This window comes from Dinoponera quadriceps, unplaced genomic scaffold (genome assembly GCF_001313825.1).
Source record: "Dinoponera quadriceps isolate SergipeBrazil2010 unplaced genomic scaffold, ASM131382v1 scaffold13686, whole genome shotgun sequence".
In the NCBI taxonomy this organism is placed as follows: domain Eukaryota; kingdom Metazoa; phylum Arthropoda; class Insecta; order Hymenoptera; family Formicidae; genus Dinoponera; species Dinoponera quadriceps.
This window is the reverse complement of record NW_014567423.1, coordinates 1,627-27,660: the sequence shown is the minus strand read 5'-3', so window position 1 is coordinate 27,660 and position 26,034 is coordinate 1,627. Positions and strand designations below refer to the sequence as shown.

The 26,034-nt window shown below is 39.4% G+C and overlaps 4 protein-coding genes across 9 annotated transcripts; 2 read left to right on the top strand and 2 right to left on the bottom strand.

Annotated features, from left to right (window-relative positions):
• Positions 1 to 1,296: 1,296 nt before the first annotated feature.
• Positions 1,297 to 10,168, top strand: LOC106751451 (protein UBASH3A homolog). Of its 4 annotated transcripts, none has more exons than XM_014632340.1 (4): positions 1,297 to 6,904; positions 7,071 to 7,301; positions 7,367 to 8,059; positions 8,132 to 10,168. In XM_014632340.1, the coding sequence occupies exons 1-4, from the start codon at positions 6,788 to 6,790 to the stop codon at positions 8,903 to 8,905; spliced, it is 1,815 nt and encodes a 604-aa protein (XP_014487826.1). In that variant the 5' UTR covers positions 1,297 to 6,787; the 3' UTR covers positions 8,906 to 10,168. The 4 variants fall into 4 exon arrangements, with proteins under 4 accessions (XP_014487826.1, XP_014487827.1, XP_014487823.1 ...); XM_014632341.1 differs by having other exon boundaries at positions 7,064 to 7,301; XM_014632337.1 differs by having other exon boundaries at positions 7,367 to 10,168.
• Positions 10,169 to 10,268: 100 nt separating this feature from the next.
• On the bottom strand, positions 10,269 to 11,642 carry LOC106751452 (electron transfer flavoprotein subunit beta). The gene is made up of 3 exons (XM_014632342.1): positions 11,388 to 11,642; positions 10,821 to 11,219; positions 10,269 to 10,732 (listed from the first exon to the last, which is right to left on the bottom strand). The coding sequence occupies exons 1-3, from the start codon at positions 11,436 to 11,438 to the stop codon at positions 10,421 to 10,423; spliced, it is 762 nt and encodes a 253-aa protein (XP_014487828.1). The 5' UTR covers positions 11,439 to 11,642; the 3' UTR covers positions 10,269 to 10,420.
• Positions 11,643 to 11,983: 341 nt separating this feature from the next.
• Positions 11,984 to 17,991, top strand: LOC106751458 (pre-rRNA-processing protein TSR1 homolog). The gene is made up of 12 exons (XM_014632356.1): positions 11,984 to 12,210; positions 12,376 to 12,646; positions 12,719 to 12,962; positions 13,088 to 13,285; positions 13,355 to 13,576; positions 13,678 to 13,846; positions 13,909 to 14,097; positions 14,183 to 14,406; positions 14,590 to 14,853; positions 14,958 to 15,068; positions 15,185 to 15,392; positions 15,471 to 17,991. Exons 1-12 carry the CDS (start codon positions 12,099 to 12,101, stop codon positions 15,626 to 15,628), a joined length of 2,370 nt encoding a protein of 789 aa, XP_014487842.1. The 5' UTR covers positions 11,984 to 12,098; the 3' UTR covers positions 15,629 to 17,991.
• Positions 17,992 to 19,096: 1,105 nt separating this feature from the next.
• Positions 19,097 to 23,716, bottom strand: LOC106751459. 3 transcript variants are annotated; one of them, XM_014632357.1, is made up of 7 exons: positions 23,383 to 23,716; positions 22,278 to 22,760; positions 21,635 to 22,103; positions 21,411 to 21,568; positions 21,153 to 21,320; positions 20,544 to 21,029; positions 19,097 to 20,428 (listed from the first exon to the last, which is right to left on the bottom strand). In XM_014632357.1, exons 2-7 carry the CDS (start codon positions 22,726 to 22,728, stop codon positions 20,304 to 20,306), a joined length of 1,857 nt encoding a protein of 618 aa, XP_014487843.1. In that variant the 5' UTR covers positions 22,729 to 22,760; positions 23,383 to 23,716; the 3' UTR covers positions 19,097 to 20,303. The 3 variants fall into 3 exon arrangements, with proteins under 3 accessions (XP_014487843.1, XP_014487844.1, XP_014487845.1); XM_014632358.1 differs by having other exon boundaries at positions 22,278 to 22,753; XM_014632359.1 differs by having other exon boundaries at positions 22,278 to 22,688.
• Positions 23,717 to 26,034: the final 2,318 nt, after the last annotated feature.

Here is a 26,034-nt window from a genome sequence, read left to right as displayed (position 1 = left end):
CCTCCCCCCCCCCCTCATCGCGAATGAGATTCTTCGCCCCCTTTGCACGCTTCTTCGCGCGATCCAAAGATGGGCGTCTTTGTTACACTCTCTTGTGAGAGAGACTGCTCTCTAAATTTCTTGGAGTGAAATCTTACTATCGAAAATGAAAAATGAAACAAGACAACTGCAGCAAGGAGGCCTTGATGCAGGCAGAGATATTGAAAATTTCCAATCAGACTCATCACTTCTGAATATTTGCGTATCGTAACTGCTTCTTTGGAACATCGTCTCATTGGGAATAATCAACAGTTATGATGTATGAATTTTCGGATATAATGCGTCTGATTAGAATTTTCGATGTCGCAATGCCTAGGAAGCAAGACTGCATTAGTAGTCTTCTGTAAGTCAGATTCGCTCTTCGATTTCGAGAAAAAAATATTAATTCGACGATTTAGAGTGAAGGATTCACCCTGTATAAATGAAAAGTCACTCAAATTCGGGTGACTCGATGGTCTGCTCTGCTTTTCAAATGAAATTTTATTCTAAGAAATTTAAAAAACAGGAACGATAATAAGGATCTGCAGAACTAACATACGCATTTTTCTCTCCACTGATACAAGATTACACGGAAAAAGATCTCAGTTCACATAACTATATATAGGGGCCGGACGAAAATTCGGTGACAAGAAGCGAAATCTCTGTTATCGCGACCGGAAATATTTGTCTGAATATTCGGCTGCGTTGAAACTCGGTTGAAATAACTGAGAACAATCGACTGAATACAAATCTCCTACAGGAATCTTTCTGTTCCTATAATATCGAGTTTTCGTCTGGTACTCAAGCATCCCAAGTGGAAGTTCGGTTACACTAACGTAGTTGTCTTTTCTATGCATGAATGTGAAAAATTGTAACGGCAAGGAGCGACAGCGACGTTTCTCTGCGGTTGAGCAAATTAGATAGATCAAGTAGTGAATTGATTTCTCATATTTTTTTCTCGCTAGAAACTTGTCGTCTATAGAATAACGGTCATCGATGCGTACATGACTGCCTCTATATAGAAAAAAGACTCGGTAACCGAATGGAAGACGAAAACTCGGTAACAAGAAATGATAACTCTGTTGCTGCAATCGAAATTGAACATTTGGCTGGTTGAACTTTGGTTGAGATAATTGAGAGCAATTGACTGAATAGAAATCTACAAAAATCGTTCTGATGATTATTAATCAGATGATCAAATTTTTCCTCGATGAGTTTCGCAACGCATCCAGTATCTAATAGAAAAATTTGTTTCTCAGTAATTCTCAGGAGGATACACTTTTTCCTATTATATATATAGAACACTTTCTGTAAATATCGAAATAAAAATTTAGACAGATTATTTTCTTCTCACGTCGTATACGACACGTAGAAGCTAGTAAGTCAATCATGACATACAAAAATGTTTATATCCAAAAAACAGTTGAGCTTTTGACTTGTGTTTACTAAGATCTTTTTACTCAGTATAACGTGTACTATCTACCATATAAATATTGAATGATTTTTTTTAACATTCTGAATATATAAATAGAAAAATTTCTGAAAGAGATTCTACTTCTAAGTTTTCGTTCTAGTTTCTAGTTTTCGAAACTACTTCTTAGTTTTCGTCTGCACTGCAGAAAAAATAATTAATTCTTACGGAAAATTGTAGTCATTTTTTAAGCCAATTATGCCTTCTTGTTACTCTAACAAAAGAGTAGTAACAGCAATATGCACGTAAGGTTATTATCAGTGACATTACAAAAATAATTCTCCCGACAATAATTCTTTTTTCTATGTGATTATATTGGGTTGATGGGACGAAAATTGGTTCCATTTTTTAATCAGTCCTTTGCATAGAAATCCCAGAATGTTTACGAATATGGGATCGTGCAGCTCGGAGAGCTGGCAGATCTACATCGAATAAAACGCTTAATTAATTTATTGAATTTTCAAACAGATAAATGTTATATATATATTTTGATTAAAAAACGGGACGAATTTTTACGTCAACTCAATTGTTACAAACACTTTATTCTTAGTGTGGTCCCCTGGTAACAGTAGATTCAGTCGCACAAGCCGAGTTCTTTTTTCCGTGTACAGTCGGCGTCATGTACGTTGTATCATTTCCTAGACGGAAATTACACAATTTTCAGCCTTATACATAAGGTTCAAAAGCAATTCCAGTTGTAATGGTAAGATTACAATAGCTCTAATTGTAACGATTTAAGTGCACCTCGTATCCAACGAGAAAATGTATTTCTTGAGAGTTACTGAAAAGAACGAATTGGACACGGGAAACTTTGCGAAAAAAATGTTGCAACTTTTAATCTGACTGACTGAAATTCATGTAATTTTCGCTCGAGAGAAATGGTACAACATATACATGACGCCGATTGTATTTGAATGAATGATAATAAGAATATACGGACGATCGCATGGCAAATTCGTCGCTCCATTTCATAGATGTGATAATGCATTCTCCGACATTAGACAGCCGAATCGAGTCCGCGTACCTGGCGAGCGTCCAAGTACACGGTCAATATGGATATTCGTCGATCGTTTTGTATCAAGGAATAGAAATTTGAACTCGCGATATATACGTCGGTGACATCCCGAGCTTTCGCTATCTCGTAATACTGGGTAATCCGAATCACAGCGGCGTGTTCCGAGAATCCTCACTGCCAATTATGAGACTGACACTGCGTGTACAAAACGCAAAATCCGTCGCGCGTAAACATCGTGGCGCTTTAATTTCATCACGTAGAACGGATTTAGAAAGATATGAGCTTGTTAAAAGTCAGTCAAACTTTGCTTGTTATCATAGATCAAGGAATTCATTTAATACGAAATCTACTATGTATTAACGATAAAAATATATTTGTAAAGTTAAAAAAGATAAAGATATATAGAGCTGTTGCTGCCATTCTGCGGCGTGTGTCGTCACGGAGCTGTGGTTTTTTGTGGAGGAATTGCGAATGACCCAGTTGACATTTTTAAAGGAACATTTGAAACGTCGATTTGTGAGTGAATTTTGGAAATTTTATTTGAAAAAGACATACAATTTCGAAGTGAATGAATATTTATCTTGAGGTCGATAACGAGTACAATTTCTTTCGACTTTTCACAAGTTCAAACCCTCTCTAGCCCCCTTAATTCGCACAGTACACGCGCAGTACGATTCCGTATTGTCTCAGCGCAAACTTATTAGATCGCGAGATATTCGCTGCATAATATCAATGAGTTATCTCGAATGAAAGAAAGAAATAAGAAAGCCATTCCGCAGGTGCAGTAGTCACTGCGGTAAAAAAAAAACTCTTTCGAGGCAACGCGCAAACAACATTCATGAAAATGGATGATTACTTCACTCCGGAGGGTTTTCCATTCGAACGATATTATCTCGTCGAAATGTATGTTGGATCGATATCGTAGTAGAAAACGCAGAGCCCGATTATTTTGTCAACGACCGCGTGCCAATGCGCGTGAATTCTGTCATAAATAGCTTTGCGGAATGCAGACCGATGCAAGTCGGATTATGGCAACATTTTGATCATCCTAAAGCTATACTCGCAGGTATTTCGTCAGAGACGGTGGAGTATTGACAGAAAGTGAAACGGAAAGCGTTCGTGCAAGTTCGTGAAAATGATCTGAGGCCGTGATACAATCTTATCAGGTTAAAATCGTCTCAAGTTCATCTCCAGATGCTCTGTAGATAGAATGTCAACGAAACGATCAACATCTGAAGATGAACTTCAAACCATCTTAAAGTGTCCTCACTTTGGCTGTCCTTATTTGATGACGTCAGAAATCGCATGCCAAAATATATGTGCCAAAGTGAGAACACAGCAGTCTTAAATATAAAATTTAACTATGAATACCGTCCTAAGACTGAACGATCCAGGCTACTGACGGATTTATATAGAAACTAGTAGAGACGCTGGGGCATTAAGGCCCTTATTGAAAGGAGGACCAATCCCCTCTTTTCATTTGCTTACTCGCAGTTAAAAAGGTTCCTAAAATAGTATTAGCATCAGGCTCCAAAAAGTCACTGTCCGCCACTGATCAAGATTCTTCGTTAGCAAGTCGTTAAAATAAAATCAAAAAAGGACTCGTACTAGAACTGCCTGAGTGTTTCGATCATCATTATTTCACCAAAGAAGATCGGAATGACGGTCGAAACTAGTTCGTTTCAACAGCTATAGAAGGAGTCCTTTTAGGTGCCCTTTTTTTTATTTTATTTCATCTTCACGAATAATTGCGTTTTGCAACTGAGATCTTGCGTTATGCTCTTCCCGAGTCGAAATTTAAGATAGCAAAATACATTTCATTCTAATGATAATTTACTCTTACTTTGATCACACACGATGATGTTTTAAGTTTTCGTTGGTTTTAGCGGTAAAATAGGTTGTTTTGAATATTTATATGAATTTAAGAGGATCATATTAAACTAACGGAAGCGATTTCTATTCTCTGTTGAATAGTTTACTTCGCTATCGATAATACACACACGTGGGAAAAATAATTTCACTGTACATAGAGGTTTTATCGTGCGAGACGTATTGAAATTGTAAAAAGATATTTGCGAAGAATAGAATCGAAATCTGTTTAATTTATGTACAGTTTCGAGTTACGTTCAAAGCGGGAGCGGAAACGGATTTCGGTGAGAATATTATAGTTATTACGAATTACACACATAGTGATAATCAGACTAGTGGTATACACAACAATGATATCCGATTGGTGAAAACGAAGAAATACACAAATATGTTTTATAGAGCAGAGATGGAATGATTGAAAGTCCGCGAGTCTGCGTACATTACAGCGCAAAGAGAACTCGAGTTTGCGCATACGCAATCTTCGTTGTTACCACATGATCTCGCAGGGGATCACGCATGGGATTGTTGTGAATGGCGATTTGCGGTCGCGGTGATATTACATTTTGAATCGTCCTGCCGCGACGTCAAATATGTCAAAATGTGCAATATTAAGTACTTTGGTATCAAGGCTCAATTGTTGTTATTGTTCGGTAAGCTTTCAGCGTAATATATCAGTTCGCCAACAGAGACGCATATTATAGTGTGAATAAAATAGATGGTTGAAGTAAGATATTATTAAATGAGACTTGTGGGTTTCTTTTAATATAAGGATTTCTTTCAAGGAGATGATATATAGTTATGTGATTAATATTATGTTACTATTATATATATAGAATTTATTAATAATAATTATTTAAATTATATCGTATTAATTTATCATCGGTAAACTGTGTGCAAACTTGCAACACGCGTCTTTACTTACATTGTATTAGGTTGTTCGGGAAGTTCATCTCAAATTTCGCGCGCTTCGCGTTGCTATGGTAATCAATGAGAATGAATGCGGTCCAAACGATTTTGTTTGACAACAAATCTTCCCGAATCTGTGAGCCTGCCGAGGGAACTTCGCAGGCCTTCTTAACTGCAAACATTTCGGCAGAAATCAGGTGGAAAGATGGAGAACCAGAAGGTCCATTTTTACTATGTGATGCTGGATTGCTTCCATATACTCGTATATATATATATATATATATACACACATGCATACAGAGTGCAGCATTTAAATTGAAACACTCTAATATAACAAAAACTAAGTAAAATGGAAGGAAATGTTTCAGATAAAAATTGGAGGGGGATATATTTTGGTGACCTCAACTTCGTTGTATTGTCAATAATTCAAGGTCAACTTAATTTTTTTCATAGGAGTATAGTAGTAGTAGTAGTTTTCATAGGATTATAGTAGTTTTTTTTTTTTTTAATACAGATCGATTTATCTGTTCATTCTGCGTATATAAAAATATTAAGATGAGGTGATCAAAAAGTGAATACTTTGTGAGATAGAAGTTAAAATCGTCAAAATATGTCTCTTTCCAAACCCTATAATTTATGTCTGAAACATTTCTATTTTGCTTTATTTTTTTTAGACGTCTCAATATAAATGCTCCACTTTACATATATGTATATAAGCTATAACTTTTTTATTACTTCTGTACCGAAATACCAGTGCAGTGTGAAGAGTGTTTGTAATAGAATGCCGTGACGAATAAGAAAAAAAAAAATAGAAATATATCCAGAATAAATCCACTGTCACTATTTTCCTTTTTTTACACTAACTATAGACGATATAAAAACATGTTGATTATTAAAAATTGTTGTAAAATACGCGATGAAAGAAGGAGATAACACTCAATGTTATATAATATATACGAATGCGAAATTGTAACATAAATATAACTGATGCTCGATGTTGACTGAGAAGTTACGAAATTTAACGTTCACGACTCTTTAATTGATCACATCTTTTATACTCCTTGTTATGCGTGGGTTTTTTTTTCTATAAACAAAACTGAGCGATACTAATCAAAGTTACGAATGCATTATTTTGCGTGATTATAAATTTTATTAGATGAATAAATAAATAAATAAAGTTTATTTATATGAGAGAAGACTCGCTTATAAATTTCTATAGAATGTCAGCGTAAAAACAGTGATATCGCAATATAATCTCTCCGTGTATGATAACGTGATAATTGCTGATACGTGCGATATAAAAAAGATATCCCGAAGTCACTTATTACGACATAATCCTCAAAGAGTTTCGTCGAGTACTATTCTTACCTCGATTACAACTTGTCGGCGAATTATTCGAATCGATCGACAGATCACCGTTCGTACATACGCGAGTCCTTTATTTGCAGCGTGATGTTGCGCGACGATTGGCCGGCCTGCTAGCGAGTAAATGTCTGTAAACGCCAGTAATGTACCGTCATGGCGACGCTGCCGCCACGAAAAAACCCAACTCCCACAAAAATTTCGAAACAGCACCTGACACCTCTGCAAACACTCCTGCAGCTGGGCTTCCCGAAACACCGAGCGTACGTATATGATGCTGTGACATGTGATCGGCCGTGTTACTCGGCAATGCGCGTGACTCGTTAATTGTAAACAAACAGCTGTCAAACGTGACCTTGAATCGCGAAAACATTTGATACATAAAGTAGTCCCGCTTGTATTCGATCTGAAATATTTGTCAGGGAGAAGGCGTTAGCTGCGACAGGACATCGTGGTGTGCAGTTGGCATCGGACTGGCTGCTGGCTCACGTGCGCGATCCAACATTGGACTCTGACACACAACGGCAGTACGTTCTATACGCTTGTCCCATCGGACCGTTGGCTAAACAGCTCGAGCTCTTTTGGTCGGAAAGTAAAGAACTGGGGTGGAACGGTGCTCACAACTTTATACCGCACATCACTCTTGTTCCCTCCTTCAACGTAAGATTACTTCTCTTAACTTGCATTTAATTTGACAAAGTATTCGATTGTAAATATTTTGACAGGCTCCCGACAAATTCACCGAAGAATTAGCGAATGTTCTCGAGGATGTGGCATATCAGGACAGATTGCACGAGCATATCGAGCTAGAGACGTATGTATCGCCCAACTTCATGGGCTTCTTTGTGAAGGATGTCAATGCGGAATGGCTGAGGAATATCGCTGTTTGCTACGTGAATAAACTCGCCACTCTGGGTGTCACCGCCGAGCCGCAAGTAACGTCTCTGCACCTCACGCTGGCTTACCAGTTCCCCAGCAGCTTGTTTCCGTCCCTTCGCTCAACAGTCGAGAAGTTAAGTCCGAACACGCCGGCCAACTGGGAGCTCAGGTTATACTCGAGGGACTCGAGACTGCAGAATCTGCACGTGCACAAAGTGACACACGCCCACGTGCCCCGGGAGCACGACGAGCTGGAATTACGAGTGGGTGATTACATCTACATCCGGGAGGGTGCATGCAACGTGTCCACGGACGGTTGGGTGGAGGGTATCTCCTGGTTGACCGGCACGTCCGGTCACCTGCCGTTGAATCACACGAAGAGAACCGCGGAGTCGGACTCGTGGACGCTGCACGTCACCGTAATGCTCACCGACGATAAACGATGCGCGGAGGAGGGAGAGGTGGTGCCGCGATTCAGGAGGCCGCCGGTCCTGTCTCCGAGCGAGTCCGCAGATACCACCGACGGCATCGAGCAGCCGGTAATCGAAGGATACGAGGTGAGTCGATCGGCGGACCTGCCTAATCTAATCTATATCCGTCCCGAATGGCAGATGGCAGCGTCGAGGGAGATCTTCATATGTCGACACGGCGAGAGGGTGGACTTCACTTTTGGCTCGTGGATCCCGTACTGCTTCGAGTCGAACGGCTGCTACGTGCGTCGTGACTTGAACATGCCCAAGGAGATACCGGCCCGGAATATCCAGGACTTCCAGAATGACTGTCCCTTGACCACTGTTGGCGAGATGCAGGCGAACTTAGTAGGCGAGGCCATGAAGTCCGCCAGTGTTAAGATAGACGTTGCCTTCGCGTCGCCTTCGTTGCGTTGCGTTCAGACGCTTGCTTACATCCTGAAGGGCTTGCAGTCGGACGTTCCCATCAAAGTGGAGCCAGGCCTCATAGAGTGGTTGGCGTGGTATCCGAACGGCATACCGCTTTGGATGACCTCCGAGGAGTTGATGAAAGCCGGCTTCAACGTGGACACCGATTACGATCCGATCGTGAAGACGAAGGAGCTCCCGCCGAAAGAGAACGCTGCGCAGTATTATGAGCGGAGTTACGACCTGATCAAGAAGATCATAGAGAGCACGGATGGTAATATCTTAATAGTGGCGCATGCAGCTTCCCTGGCCGCCTGCACCAAACAATTGACCGGTGGTAGGATACCCCCGGCGGCTGAAGTCACTAGATTAGTTCAGAGAGTGCCTTACCTCGCGTGTTTAACCGCTCGCCAAGGTCTCGACGGCTGGCAGCTGCATCCTCCTCCTTTCCCGCCGATCACCCACACCGGTAACAGCAGATTCGACTGGAAGGTTCTCACGTCATGAACGATGTACTATTTACGAGCTTCCTTTTTAAGAAGAGACAGAGCCTATATTTACGAAAAGACTGTTCTAAACTCGATGCATTTTTCCCTGACATTGAGAACTATACAGTATTCAACGAATTGAACAAAGAGAAGAAAAACAAGATTTCTCGGAAGACTATGCGAAGTATGATAATAGCTAGTCGATCGATCGACCGATCGTTAAGACAACGATGCTTATTTCCTCAGAGGATGATCGATACGGGTATTCAGAGGTATAGTTTTGTCCCATTTATTATGAATATATAGAGCGAACACTAGCCAAAATGTTATCGTTAGTACATTATATACGCGCACATATAATGTACTAATCTGCTAAATGTTTAATATATAGACAATGTACTAGTCTTAATTCGCGACATTTCTTTGCCGAACTTTCGAGGAGGTATTAAAGAAAGAAAAAAAAAATACTAATTTAATACTTTTTAATGAATGTAATTTTATTAATGTATTTTCCGATCAGCATTCGTGTATTTGTCGTATTGCTCTTTGACATGTTATATATGTTAAATAATATATCTGTATTAAACTTATATGACCACATAGGAAATCGGCACATATATGCACGTTATTCATAATTATCTATTCATAGAGAAATACGCGAACCTCAGATAATCAAGTTACTTAAAATATTTAAAGATACGACCTGTCTGTTAAGTATGACATCTAATTTAATACTGTGTGCAGTTACATGCAGAGTGAGAATGTACATACACATGGTATTCCAAGCCTCATCACTTTCATTTCACGTTCTCTCAACAATTTGGAAATAATTTTTTTTTTCGTTGAAAATATCGAGGGAAATCATTATTCATAGCGACTTTTCAATTATCAACGTAATTTATCTTTGTGACTAAAACTTAAGCTAAACTGTTACGAGCCCACTCGAAATTGATCGAAGAAAATCTTGTTATCTATTTAGTCGTTTGATTGACAAAAAACTTTATTTTTACGATTGTTAATATCTCGGTAATTATTGACGAGTCGACGTTTTCACTGCGAAAAAATTAACTCTAAATTACTCAGAGAACCTACCAGTAAAGTTAAAATCGCGAGGTTTGGAACGCTTGGAATACTTGTATAATATTATTATCAATGTTACCTTTTACAGAGAATTACATTTATATGTACATATTTAAAGATGAAATTTTCACGTATGGTTAAAAGTATGTTTAACATTGATCTACTTGAGATAATTCTTCAAATATCGCTAAGAGTTATACAATATTTTTGGTCATATGTATATACATACGTATATGTATGTATTTTATTAGATATATATACATGTTACTGTTTGTGTAATTTTACTAATAATTAGTACTCCATTCTTCATACACGGTACAAATTTATTAAAACATATATTGTGTACAATTTCTGAAAATGTACAAAAATATGCTATATATATATATATATATATATAAAAAGTTGTAAAATATATATAACAAGAGATAAGAACAACTGCACTTTTTTTTTATAGCTAAACGTGGCCACCTTCCTTTAATTTAGCAATCAAAGTATCAACATCCGGTAATATAGCACCAGCTTGCCTAACTGGCGGGTCTACTACCGAGAGTATTTCAATTCTTGATGTTATATCAATCCCAAGATCCTTTGGAGTGAGTTTCCTGATAGGTTTCTTCTTAGCTTTCATAATATTCGGTAGAGTCGCGTAACGTGGCTCATTCAAGCGGAGATCAGCACTCAAGACCGCAGGAGTTTTCATTTTAATAACTTCTAATCCCCCGTCAATTTCACGTGTGACAGTTAATTCACCATTATTGTGTTCAATCTGGATAGAAACAAAGAAGCAAAATGTTACATAACATGCATATGTATAATACAGTATAGTTACAGTAAAATTTTGCTATATATCTTACCTTACTGCAAAATGTTCCAGATGGCCAGTCCAAAACACCTGCGGTCATTTGCGCGGTTTGATTATTATCGTCATCTATAGCTTGTTTACCAAGTATCACCAAATCCACTTTTTCTTCCTTAGCCAACTTTGCCAGAAGTTTGGAGACATGAATAGGCTGCAGTGTCTGATAATCGGAACCCGATACTTCTATATGAATCCCACGGTCCGCACCCATAGCGAGTGCAGTCCTGATTGTATCTTGCGACTGTGTTGGTCCGCAACTAACCGCTATCACTTCCTGGGCAATCTTTTTTTCTTTTAGTCTAACAGCTTCCTCTATGGCGATCTCATCGAAAGGATTCATCGAATGTTTAATACCATCCATGACGACTCCGGTCTTATCAGGTTTCACGCGAATCTGTAAAGATTAATTTCTCAATAAAAAAATGTTACTTAAGAACTTGTCCTGTTATCGTCATCGATTAATTGTCTTGTCCTTCATAACGTACTGTCAGAAAAATTTTGGACGTTTAACATCTTTAATATTATTAATAAAATTCATCAACGTATAATCCATTCTTGTTACCTTTACTGCATAATCGATTACTCTTTTCACTCCAACGAGTACGCGTGCCATTTTCGTTCGACTAAGAAACTGTGAGTGACTGATCTTTGCAAATACAGCCGATCAATTATCCTTAATATAGTACTGGCGACAATCTCGTAATCACTGGACGTAGCTAAAAGTCTAAAGTCCTAATGAATTCGATTGGATGCACTATGAAGCGGGATTCTATAACTGTTTACCGACTGTAGGATCGGTACATGTCGTTGCGCTGCTTTTTTGCCATATATTAGGGAGAATTCGACAGAAAGGCAGCAGCCAATTAGAACTCGAGTTTCTGCTTTATCTACTGCTCACTACCAGCGCGAGTTTTGATTGAAGCTTTTCTGTTTTTCTGTCAATTAAATTCAACTCTTTCACTTGGAACTGTCCAATCGTATCGTTGTCAGCTTGACGCGATTGGTCAGTTCCAATGGAATTTAGCGTTCAGTGAATTCTTGTATATTTTTTCAGATCTAAAAATATACCCCAATCAAAAGCAAGAACGCCCAGTGAGCAGCTCGTGGATGCATCAAATGTAATTCCCGAACGCAACCTAGGTTGTTACTTTGGCGCATTTCTATCAGACTCTGGCCCTCTCAACTATTCAAGAGAACGGAACGAATGGCACGTGGATCAACCAGGTTAATGAAATTTTCCCGGATGTTGAATGTTGTTTAAATTGTATTCGTAATGGATAGAACGAAGCAAGAAACGCATCGGCCAGGTGCGCTTAAACAAACTAATAAACAACACAAGACCGGCAGGCATCGTAGCAAAAGTGCTATTAATAATGAGCAGAAAGGTAAGTAGATCTTTTGTAAACATCAAATCTTATAGCATGGAACAATAATTGTGATAATTTTTGGTTAATTTCATTAGCGACAAAATTTTCCTCGAGAGAACAACAAATAATTGTTAATATCATAGAACATATTTTTACGTCCTATACCAATTTTCTTTATTGCAGGTAAACAAAATATTACCAAGGTATGGAAACATCTGAGAAAGAATTTAGGGAAGGATGCACGTAGACACCAGTTGTCGCAAATAAGAAGAAAAAGACGCGAGGAAATATTAATTCAGAAAAGAAATCTTAGTGGATTTAATTCTGTACCTCATCTTATCTCGATCATACCATTGCGAAGTGATACAGATGTCCAAGATATAATATCCATTATAAAAAGTATAGATGAAACTGCTAATATTGCTACTAGTCCAAGTGGAGTCATACATATAGGGTATGCTGTGAAAAGTTATTAGAAAATGAGTTCAAAACTAAATATTCATTGATCTTACAATTAAATATATAGCATACCAAGGTTCAAGCAGCGATTTTCCATTATTGTACCACTGGTGAGTAATGTTCTTGCTACTTTGGATTCAGCCAAAGTGGCTAATACAATACTCTTTGTAAACTCTGTCAAGAGTGAGATAGACCATACAAAGAAGGAAGTTATAGACGATTGGGGCAAGGAAATTATTGTATCTTGCCTTGCTCAAGGCTTACCTGCTACTATTGTTGCAGTACATAATATTCAAAAACTTCACGTTAAAGTAAGTACAGTAGTGTGTTGGATTTGGATAAAATTATACCAAATTATTCTGTTAGTTTCTCCATCAAACCATCAAACAGTTATTCGTAGTAAATATTAATCTGTATGTTTCAAACGGTACAATAGAAACGTCAAGAATACAAACAATCTGTGCAAAGTACGGTCTCGAAATGGATTCCCGAAGAAAAGATATTTGAGCTTAATACCGCGGCTGATTGCTTAAACATATTACGTCGAGCTGCATCGCAGAAACAAAGAAGTGTAGTTTACAGAGATAAAAGACCACACCTTCTAGCTGAGAAATTCTCCTTTAAAAATAATGGAGTATGTTGGATTATGAAAAACGTTATTTTTATGTAAACAACACGTGATAACAATTTTCATTTTATTCAGGGCTCTTCTGATTTCGGGACTCTCTCGATTACTGGACACTTACGGGGTTCATACCTTTCGGTTAATAATTTGATTCATATACCGGGTTTTGGAGATTTTCAGATGTCGCATATCGAAGCATCAGACGATCCGTATCCAATTGAACGCAAAAACCGTTCTGAAGCCGAGATGGATGATGAAACATCTACACGTATTCTACAAATTGCAGATATTGAAGACCAGGTTTTTGCACAATTATTTATGCTCTTGATCATTCATTTATGATATATGATTGAACAGCAATAGTGTGTGCTGTGTATATCTAGAATGCATACAATTTTTAGGAATCTCTTGAAAGTGAAAATATTCCTGATTCAATGGACGCTGAACAGACGTGGCCTACGGAAGAAGAATTGGTTGAAGCAGCAGCTAAAATGAAGAAAAAGATTGTAAAAATTGTGCCAAAGGGCACTTCCGAATACCAAGCTGCCTGGATACCGGATGAGGATGCAGGTATTACACATCTTTCTTTGATTCTTTTTAATTTCTCCTCTTTCAAAATTTTCGCTTTTCAGATATTCTCAGCACTGATTCCGAAGACTATATGTCTATGGAAGAGGTAAGGTCTGTAGACAGCGATAAAAATCTAGAAGATGATGAAGAATACGAAACTATTACGATATCGGAAGCACCTTTGGATGAGGAACATTACGATCAAGATATTGATATGCTCGAAGAGAAGCAAGCTATGGAAAAGTTGAAAGGTTAACATATGCAGTCGTTATCTTGTCCATGCTCTTTTGGTGTATCTTTCATTGCTATTTTAATAATTTTGTGACAAACACGCAGAAGCAAAGCTGGATGCGCAATTTCCCGATGAAGTGGACACACCTCAAGATATATTAGCTAAAACGAGATTTCAGAAGTATCGTGGTCTCGAGTCATTTCGTACTAGTCCGTGGGATCCGAAGGAAAATCTCCCCGTAGATTACGCTCGGATATTTCAATTTAAAAATTTTGATCGCACACGGAAACGTATTTACAAAGAACGCGAGGATGAAGGAGGAATTCAGGTATTCGATCTAGCTTCCAAGTTGGCGCTGCGTCTCTCGAGGATTTCTATCCGACACGTTTCGTGAACATTTTACTTCACTTCCGCCCTTTTTATTTTATATTAACAGATAAAATCTTATAAGGCATACACATGCATATACATCGTGTTGAATTTATTATCACTTAGATGTATGTTATTTCAGCCGGGCTCGTATCTAACAATTCATATTCTTCGCGTTAGTAGTGAAACTTTTAAGGCATTTGCCATGACGGAGAATCAACCATTGGTGGTGTTCGGTTTATTACCGTATGAAAAGAAAATGTCTCTTCTGAATATAGTGTTGAAACATTCAAATAATGACGTGCAATCGATCAAGTCGAAGGATAGATTAGTTTTTCAGTGCGGATTTAGGAGATTTGCGGCGTGTCCAATATTTAGCCAACATACGAACGGCACTAAGCATAAAGTAAGCCGGTAAAATTGTTTCATTTATTATTGTAAAGTATGTTTTATAACTGAACCGAGAACATATATGTAATGTGAGATTTTACTGCGATAAATATGTTTCAGTATGAGAGATACTTCCATCCTGATAGTACCATTGTAGCGAGTATGTACGCACCAATTATATTTCCACCATGTCCAACTCTTTGTTATATTGAAGATAAAAACGGCAAGCTCGTACGTACTTTATTAATGTTATTAATATTATGCTAAAATTATTAAAGCTATTGTGCACAAAACTAATGGTGAGGTTATTGCATTAAGTATTCAATAATATTTCTTCTTTATTAAAGGAGTTAATTGCAACTGGAAGTGTGCTGTCCTGTAATCCCGACAGAATTGTCGTGAAACGAGCTGTTCTAAGTGGTCATCCGTATAAGGTGAACAAGAAATCAGCAGTTGTGCGTTTCATGTTCTTTTATCGCGAGGATATCGAATGGTTCAAGCCTGTCGAATTGAGGACGAAATATGGACGTAGGGGACATATAAAGGAATCTCTTGGTAAATCGTACATTAGTATTATATCACTAAGGTGAATGTCTTCAACGCAATATTTAATGTTTTCATGATTTCTTACAGGTACACACGGCCATATGAAGTGTGTGTTTAATGGACAACTAAAATCGCAAGATACAATTCTGATGAATCTGTATAAGCGAGTATTTCCAAAGTGGACTTATGAACCATTGTTTTTAACACAACCATCGTGTCAGCCGGAAATCATGCATGTGGAATAATTGTTATTATGATTAAAATACAATATTAAGATTGGACGGCCTTCATTTCTTGGAACAGGAGGAGTAATTCCATATATCACATAATATATCGGAAGATAGTCCGGAAATACTTGGTGAAAAAATGTCACAAAGGAGGGGGGAGGTAAAAAGATTCAAATTTCGCATGATATAATTGTTAAATGGTAGCCCCTTTTCAAGCATGGCATTCCTTTCAAAATCATGGATAAAGGCGGGGAATACGTGTTTCGCGTCATGAAAGAATTGGTATTTGCAGTATTTCTGGACGTCACTTTATTGTACATACATAACCAAAAGACCTTTGTACAAAACACTTTTGTGTATCTCCGTTACTTTTCGATTTACCATCGAGAACGTGAACAGCGCGAAGTAATGTCTCACCCTCTAGTCCGAAATCGGATAGATTGAAAGAAATGCTTATCTCTCTTATCCTTACGATATTATCCTACACAAGACAAACCAACTTTCGTTTAAAATCAAAGAGAAATTCCACACGGGGGGGGGGGGGGTTTCTCTTTCCCTTTTTTACAAGTATATGAAGTATGTCGCCACTTAGGATAGCAGGAGAACGCACTAAGTCGCGCCCAATCTCGCCGATTCGGTCGAAAACCGGATACAAAACGCATGACGCATAAAATAATGATTAATAGTGTATCGATTACTTGTTGCTTCCACAATTTCAACGATGCCATCCTTCGGCATCGCGAAAATTATTATTAACCCTATCATGCATCGTGTTTATTGCGGTAAATATCTACTTTTGGTCTCTCTTATAGCCCTACAATAAATGTCTCAAGCTCACATCAGTGAACGTCATATATCTTCTATAATTCTGTGTTAATTATAAAAGATTTAATCATAATTTTATTGTATAATCGTAAGATGGCTTACTAAGTAAGATCTCGTTTATGTTTCTGGTCGTAACTTAACGTAAGATCAGGATGTTCCTTCCTTTTTGTTTTTTGCATTAAAATTCGCGCATGAAAGGGTTCATAATACGATTCTGCGCTTTCGTCAGTGAATCGCGACCGATCAAGCTCGGAGGCGCGCGCGTGAAAGAAAGCTGCGTGTCGCTTAAACTAAATCGTGGGTGAAATTGCGCGTGTGTGGGTGAGTGTATCTGTCTGGTGCTTATATACTTACCTAAAAGTTCTATTATCGCGATCGAGCAGGGGAGGGGAGACAGGATCAATCGCTCACTTTGCGAAGAATTTGTGCAAAACACACCCGTCTCGTTCTTGGACGACTGATCGGAAAATTATGTACACGTCATTGTACTCGCCATTATGTGAGAAGAAACGAGTGAGTGAACGGGAGAAAAAAGTCGCGTAAAATAAAAACAGTGTGCGAGGGANGAGAGAGAGAGAGAGAGAGAGAGAGAGAGAGAGAGCATGATAATGATCGCTTATAGTGCTACACATATACCACGGCCGATATATGTCAACGAATATATATACATCGTACAGTTAGTTTATTTGATTACTTTTAGTAAACCAGCATCCGAAGCGCTTACATCTAATAAGAACTAATGTTAAGACACTTAATCGTTACACGAGCTCGAAAACCGCTTCCACTGTCGTACGTTACAACGTAAACATCTCCGAATTTCGTTCTTTTTCTCACGTGTGCAAAATCGCATCATCGCGAACGCGCGCAGCGTTTCAACAACGTTGAGTTTTTCTTCCGCCGTGTTCTTAACTGAATCCTGTGGAATCCGTCGGAATTACGCAAGCTTCGACAAACGAAAGTTGCGTCCCCGCGGAAACGAGGGAGATCAGGCAAGGATTCTTGTGAAAAAGCGAATCGATGTCGAATCGCGAAGAGAAGAAAGACAGAACACGATCCTCGCGCAACGCTCCGACGTTCGAACCGCGTTTCATCCGGTTATTTGAAAGAGAAATTAAAGAAAGAAATGAAAGGAGAGATCAGGATATCTGTTATGGAGATGCTCGGAAAGATTTCCGACCGTTCAGTTATTCTGTATATTTCTATTGCGTTTTCTAGGGAAATAACCGAACGATTCGGAAATATTTCCGAACAGTTCCGTATAAGTGGTCAGGACGAGGAATGCGAAAGCGGCGTAAGCGAACGATAAGCCCATCTCTCATGCGCAAGAGCATGCCTTATAACGCTGACAATTACACGACAATTGCATTTACTGATTGCACGTGGTTGACGCGCGTCTTGTGAACGAACGCAACACTGTATAGGCGAACGAAATGAAAAGGAACGAAATCGAATAGTAAGCAAACAATGGTTCTCTCTGTGTGTATGTGTGTCGCGCGCGTCATATAGAATTCTTCATTAAATTGATGCCTCGTATATTTTAAATCATCGCGAGAGAATAAAATCCAGCGTAACCGTTTAGCGTATGAAAATTATTCTATCTTTCTCTTCTATCCAAGCGGAAGTCGATGTTTCTTCATCCTTACAAACGGCGGAATCGCGTGTTAGCTGCGCGTAGCCTCCTCTCTCTCTCGACATTTAATGTACCGGCGCGCATATGATTGTCTCGTCGAGACGAGAAGCGCGACAAACGCACATCAGGAGTCATTTGTTACGGAATCGTAGCGCGCGGAGAAACGGGGAAACAGAACTCGAGCAGTCGAGAGTTTCATTGTGATTGATGGTTCGGTGATTTGCGCGCGCGCGCGATCAAGCGAATCGCTCGAGTATTATCGCCTATGTTTCTCTACGCACCGTAGGGGGCGCGGTGAAACCTTATTCGGTGATGCAAGAAAAAAATAAATCTTTTACATGGCAAGCAAATTGACTTGATCACTTTGATGACTCGAAAACGTTACACAGAAAATGATCCTCGCGTCCGTATGCACAATTTTGATTATCTAATTTACCTATGTACACATGTCCGGATAAAATCAAGCGGGAGAGAAGTGCGGCATATTGTGTGTGCATGTATGTGTGCCATAAGAATATTCCCTATTGCGTCGCAATAGCGGCCGCGTTGCTTATAACGGCCAATGTATAAAATACGTTTACACATATCCCCATATTAAATCGTCGGAAACTCATTTACAGCATTTCTTCCTTTTTCTTCTTCGAAATCAATAATGTTACGAGCACGCCCTCTCTCATATTCGCAGAAGCTGTCGACCTCTTATAAATAATCTACCTATCTCGCAAAGTTTTTCTCATCATACGTCTACTATGTACTGTCGTAGTGTAGAAAAGAACGAATCCCGTTACACAATTACAATTAAAAGACGTTCGTTAATAGCTCCTCTTAGAGAGAGAGAGAGAAAAAAAAACCAGAAAAAAACACTGACACAAGCTTTTACGTTCTTCGACGAACATATTACGCTGACAGGATATATAAAATATGCGCTACATTAAAATATATATATGTATATATGTATATGTCTATATATATATATATATATGTATACGAATTTAGTTTTGGTAAAATATTAATTATAACGGCCTATCGCTTATTAAATATACATTTCGTCCGCCTAATAGTCGACGAAAAATAAAATCAACACGTGGATATAAATCAAAATTTATACACTTAAAATTGTATACTTATTAGCTGTAAATAAGAAGATCATAAGAATAATTCCTCTCTTAAAATTATATCTATGTACCTAGATCATAACGTGGCACCACACTCTCTGTTCAGCGCGGATCCCATAATTTTACAATCACAGGGTACGCGCGAGTGCAAATTAAAAAAAAAAAACTATATAAGCAACGTGCTACTTTCTGCTCGCGAATTTTTCGCGAATCCATTGGCTCGACAAGGAGACAATTCAGGGCACTTCTTTACTCTGCCTGTCTCTACTAGGCGCTGGACCATTTTACGGGCTATCTTTTTTTTTTTTCATTTTAACAGCAAGGATTCAGCATAATGTACAGGTATTGTACTTCGAGATCCTTCGCCGATAGATCGGGTTAAACTCGGCAATAATCGGGATTGTTTTCAGTTCTCCCTCTGTCGAGAGATACTGCATTTTTGTCCTCTCTTATTTTTTTTTTCTTTTTAATTCTACTTTCTCCCTTTCTCTCTCTCTCTGTTTTACAGAATACATATAACCCTCAATCCTCTCCCGGACATATATATTTGTACATAGCTATTATATCCAATGGAAAGTGTACATTAAAACCAACTGAATCACGTACGGTTCACTCACAACATCAAAAATAGACTATTGCAAGAGTGCATTAATATGTGACACCCTGTAGATAATTATTACTCAACTCAAGGTACCGTTTTTTCTTACACATTTCGTGACTTTCTTCTCCTGATGGAGTCTGAGACGTAGACGATATGTACAAATTTTGTATGATATCACAATATTACTCATATATAATCTCTCTCTTTTTTTTCCTCTCACTCTCTCTGAGCCATTTCTATTTTCATTACTTTTTTCTTTTAACGTCCACTTGTTTTTTTTTTCTTCAAATGCGACTTGACGAATTAGAGATACAAGTCGTTGATCCCGTATCGTTGGACTATAATATATCGCGGCACATGATACATTTAAGAATCTTGAGATCGTACATATGTATATATTACACAATAGATTGATTGTAATTGTTTTTTTTTCCAAGAAGTGTACCACACGTACATATTGCCTACGATACAGACTCGTCTGTAACTATAGCATAAAAAAAGCAATTATGCGTTAGGTGTGTTTTACGCTCGGCCGCGCGGTTTCTTTCGCGGAGATGCTTCCTCGGTCGGTAAAACACCGGTGGTGGCGGTCACGCGCTTCGGACGACCTGCCATTTTGCTGGCCTGCTGCGCGGCTTGAGCGGTACCTTGAAATTACATACACACGTAGCAATGAGAGATTACTGAATAAGTCCCTTCGATACACGTAGACACTTATCACGCCAACGTATCGTCTGCCGTTTTAATAGATATATTACTTACCTCGGGGTTTCGTCCTCGGGACGCCGGTGGTGTTGTTGTTTTGTTGCTTGCCGTTCTTCTTCATTTCGAATTTCTTCGCCTCCGCATTGTTCTTACTGTCCGCCGCATTAGTGGTGGCAGGACTCGCAGCACCCGTGGCAACGGCGACAGTAGTAGCACCAGCGGCATCGGTAGCAGCAACGGTGGTAGTAGCGGCTGTTGCAGTCGCATCATTGCCGTCGCTTTGTAATTTCGTACTTCTGTTCAGGGCTCTTTCCGCCCTGCTGCTGTTCTTCGCGACCGACTTAGCGATCGCCAACGATTTGTTGGCCGATCGTTTCTTCGTGCGGTTTGTCTTGGGCGTCTTCTTCTCCGATTGCTCCTCGTCCCGGTCGTCGTCCGAAGAACTCGTCGTTCGTTTCGCTTTCTTTCGTTGACCCGGCTTCTCTTTGTGAAGGCCTTTTCTTCTCTTCAGCTGTGACTCGTCTTTATACAGCGACAGGTCCACTGCGAGGAGAAAAAAGCTTTCCTTACCAAATTGTAAGTTTACAATCGCGTTTTTATCGAATTAATCGAGGAACAATTGAAATAGAGTTATCAGAGGCGGTAGTTTACGACTGAGTTACTCACAACCATCGGGATGTTCCTCTGTAACTCGAGGTGCTTCTGATATCCCGGCTTCCACATCGATGGCCCGTTTCAAAATATTCTCCGTGCGCAGCAACTCTATTTTGGTCAATTGGAATTTATTCTTGTCGATCTTGTTTAGATTCAAGTTTGTCAGTATGCAATCGAAATCTAAAAATGAAACAGTGGTATTAGGAAAAATAACTGCATGCATCACTGTGACGTATGTATGATAATATTAAAATGAAGACGCAGCAATACCTGTAAAATCGTAGAAATCTGGCGAATAGATTTCTCCGTTAGTTTTGTCCTGAGACAGCCAACGTATGCGAACGCGTCTGCTCGATTTGTAGATATTCTGCACCGCTTGGCAAACGTAGAAGCTTCCCTCGGCATTTCTCACAGCCAAAAATTCGTTTCTGATGTAAAAAGAAAGTTTGTACATCTCGAACGTGAAATTAAATTGTTCAGCGATGTATACTCACTTGTAGAACACAATGAGTTTCTCGTCAGTAGCTTTAGGTCCTGGAGTCTTGTTGAGGTTTTTCACCAGCAGTGCGATGTCTGGCAGCGGGCTCTGATAGAGGCGCGTTTGAACTCGATTCCTCTTGGGTTTACTCGCCCCATCGGCGACCGTGGACGCTCCCTTCAAATCTTTCAATTCTCGGGATTTTCGCTTGTTCATCTTCAAGGAAGTAATAACCTTCGTCTCAGGTTTTACTGTGCTAGCCAGCGGTGCAGCAGCAGCATTGTCAATAGTTGTCTTTATACTCTGATTGGTGGTGGGTTTTGCCTTTGTGACTTCGTTTTTAACTGGCGTATCTTCCGGCTTGTGTGGTGATTGTTTCGTATGTACAGGAGTATTAACTGCTTTGCCGTCCGACCCATTATTTACAGGAGTTTTCTTTTCCTCAACTTTATTTTGCGTTTGTACTTGCGCATGTGTGCATAGAGCTATAAAGACGAGTATAATTATACATAATTCCCATTGCATAAAATACTTTTATGCAGTGTAATTGTTTCAGCTACTATTGTAAAGAAAACAACTATCTAATCAGAGAGACCAATATACAGAGATTTTGTTAGCATATCGAGCAATATATTTACTTGATAAAAGAAATTACTCACCAGGAAAGTCCAAAGTTAACGACGTGAGCTCCTGTTCGGTGTGAATTTCACACGGTTGCTCCGCGGCAGGATTCTCCGGGCTTAAGTTGTTATTTCTGTTGGAGTCGGTTTGCTTTACGGGAGCAGGCACATCTTGTTCAAGTTCTGCTTTCGCTACCTCAACGCCATTCGGTATCAGTTTCTCAGTTTCCGGTTCCTTCTCCATACTACTGCCTATGTAAGACGGGGCCTGATATACAGAGGGTCTGTGATCTTGCACCAGGCTCAACGGTTGACTGGGTGGTTGCAGAGTAACGTAGCTCAGTCCGCTTCCCGACAAAGGTTTCATGGACCCACTGTCCGATCCCGCGACTTTCTGCGCCATGGCATTCATGGGCAACATCGAGTGGCTAGTGGAAGTCGACGACGTACCTACCCCGGGTATTGTTGATTTTAGGGCAGATGCGCTCATTTTCCACCAGAAGGAATTATTCTTTCTATTTACTTATATGAAAAGCAACAAAAGTATCTCTTATTATTCTTATTGAAACTTTAATATTCTATAAACGGAGAATACCAGTAAATAAGAAAACAATGACGATCAGACAGAATAAGAGTAAAGCTATTTTTACAGTAACCGAATGCAAAGTTAATTCGATGCGAAACTGTGTACACACTGTTATCCTACGTTTACCGCAAATTAAATCGGATATACATTTCCTATGTATCTTTCATTGTGAACCTATCGGTGCAATTAAGAAAAGAGAGGAAAAAAAATTCGCACGATAATGCAAAGTTTATATAACATAATTATCATAGTCTGAACATGAAACTCCCCGATTCCTCGGGCGGTACATCGCGCGCGATAATCATAATCCAGCGACAAAGGAGACGCGTGTTTACCTTCACCGACGGCGGGGAAGGCGCGAAAGCGGGAGTGGAGCGGCACGTCGGGACGAGGAAACGCGCGGTGCGTGGCGAAAAGCGGCGAGAAAATCGAGAAAGGCGGGACGGGACAAGTGGAGGATAAGGGGGAGGGGGTAATTAAAGGAGTAAACATAAACACGGGCGAATTTTCGTGGCGGAGACACACAGCTGGGAGTGCGCCGACGGGACAGTTTATTACCTGTGAGCTGCGGGAGCAGCCGGGGGGAATCCGCCAGCAACGCGGCACAGCCGAACGAGTCTCGTGCGGGAGGAGGTTGACCGCTCTCTACGTGCCAACGCACACGGTTAGCACGTACGTAGGAACGAACAGGCCGGTAATCAGCAGCAGCGGCCTATCATTTCGCACGGCGTGCTCGCGCCATAACGTGAGGATGCTGCCGAGATCACGATATTCGCACGAGACGCGCACTTCCGCACTTATGCCAAACAAAACTGAGAAGTTCCGCGCTTACACGGATAGCCCTGGGTTTTGTACCAACAGGAACGGGCAGGAATGCCAGTCGTTAGATGGCGTCCGTTCCCGGACGCCATGCGTAATTCAACGCGGTCTTGTTGCCGCGCGCCGATTCGCTGTGCCAGCGCGCTGTGAATATCATGGCCTTTTCGATTTCAGTTCGCTTGACTCGCCCGCGGTATTCGCTGTGATCTTATACATCAGCTAGAAATTACGGCAAAGATTATCGACTAATGACAAACCGGTTCTTCGGACTGCAATTTTAAAATTACAATTTTTTTACTTCCCTTCAGTATCAAGTCAACCGTGCCAATTAATTTATCTAGCCAGATACGAAAATAGTTTGCTCAACAGATTCAGATTCAATTTTTAAAGGGAATGCCAGAATTTACCGGAATTTACCAGAATATTTTCGGGCAAATTATTCTCGTCGTTGGCTACATAGGCCAGTATTCATAGTTGGAACTGTCTTAAGTTTATTTTCAGATGCTTCGTAGCCAATGAAATGAGCCGTAGAGCATCTGAAGATAAGACAATCCTAAATACAAGATCCGACTATAAATATTGGCCATAGGCTGAGATATTATATACGCTCGGTCGCAGAACCGGTTTTTGTTTCTCATATTTTGGAACACACAAAAATTATAACGAAGCGAATCTATGAATTGACGATCATGCGCAGTAAGCGCATGAAATTAAGCGGTCGCCATTTTTCGTTTAACTCGAAATATCGTGACGAAAATTAATGGCAACATTAATATAGTTAATGTGGTTAAAAACTAGAAATTTCAAGTTTTAAAGTGTTTCTTGAACGATCTCGGTAGCATCGTTATTGCGGAAGTTACAGCCTGTTGAATTTCGCCTATGTTTTTGATTTTAATAGAAAATACGTCTGACCAGCCCTTGAGTCATACTACTTGAGAAATAGAAAGTACGTCCATCGTTTAGTCATATCACGACCTCAGCTTCTCATTAAGCACAGTAGCGACTCGTAGCGGAGAATCAAATAACGGGTCTAATAATTCCGCAAACCCGTTTTTTCTGTAATTTGATTCTCCGCTACGAGTCGCTATTATACTTAACAGGAATGATGCTATCGAGATCGTTCAAGAAGTACTTTGAAGCTTCAAGTCTCTAGTTTTTAACCACATTAGTTATGTCGTCGTTTAATTTTTATTTACTTCAATATTTTCTGATCCTTATCGTTAAAGTGCTATTATAAGTTTCAACTACTACATTTTATATATTATTTTATATTTTGCCCAAGACGCTTGCCGTTTCATTTGATATCGTTGTAATTAAGCGGCTGTATCTCCCTCCCAACATGGCCGATCGTCACGTGACTGCTACATCAAAGGAACCGACAGCTTTTGTATATAACTGTGACAACATTTCAAAAGAGAATACCGCCTTAAAAAATAACGAAGATACTCGAGCGATATAGTATAAAAATGCGTTTTAATAAATATCAATAGAAAAAAAGTTACAGAAAATATCTACAGGGATTACAAATATCAATATAAAATTATATGTCCCGCAACATAATAACATTATCGAAAACTCTTACGAGTAATATTTGTCTCAATGCATCTAGCCTTAATATTAGTCGTATCGTATTAGTCACTATCGCTATAGGTAGTTGTAATACTCATCATTGACACCCGATTGAGATATTGTCGACTTGCGTAGTTTCGCGCTGACACGCGCGTGTCAGACTACATATTTATAATAATAAATAGTAAGCCATTCTCGCAACACTGTGTAATCAACGACGATTGGAATTCTTACAACAGCGAAATGACGAGCTCCAAGGATACAGTCTCGTGTCCCATAAACGAGAGACGATTCTCATTCTGATAGATGAAGAAATGATTACAAAGGAGGCCCATTTCCGCAAGTGTTAAATGAGTTACAGATTACAAGGCACTAGTAAGAACTCAATTGTCGCTCTCTTCCTTATATTCATCGTATCCACTATCGCGGATAACGAAAGAGCTTTATTTATCATTACATAGGATTGGTGGAACATATCAAGTGTTCCGCCTCGAAAGTATCACTTTTCCAAATTTCCTAGCGCGACGTTTCCGTCTTTTCTGAGGAACAAACTGGCCGAAAGAATCTGTATTGTTAACTAATTCGCAATGACGAACTATTTACCGGCCCTCGATGCAACGTATATAAAGCGAGAGAGAAGGGGGGGAGAGATTTCATCCCAGCAAAACTGCAGAATAGGTAGGCACTGTGGTGGTACGTGCAGTGAAACGATTAAAATATATACAGGGTATCTCAGTTCTTATGACTTTTAATTTTATCGACAATTTCTCTGAACAATTTCAAGTTAACTTTTTCCCAACAGCAATATCAAGGCACCAATAA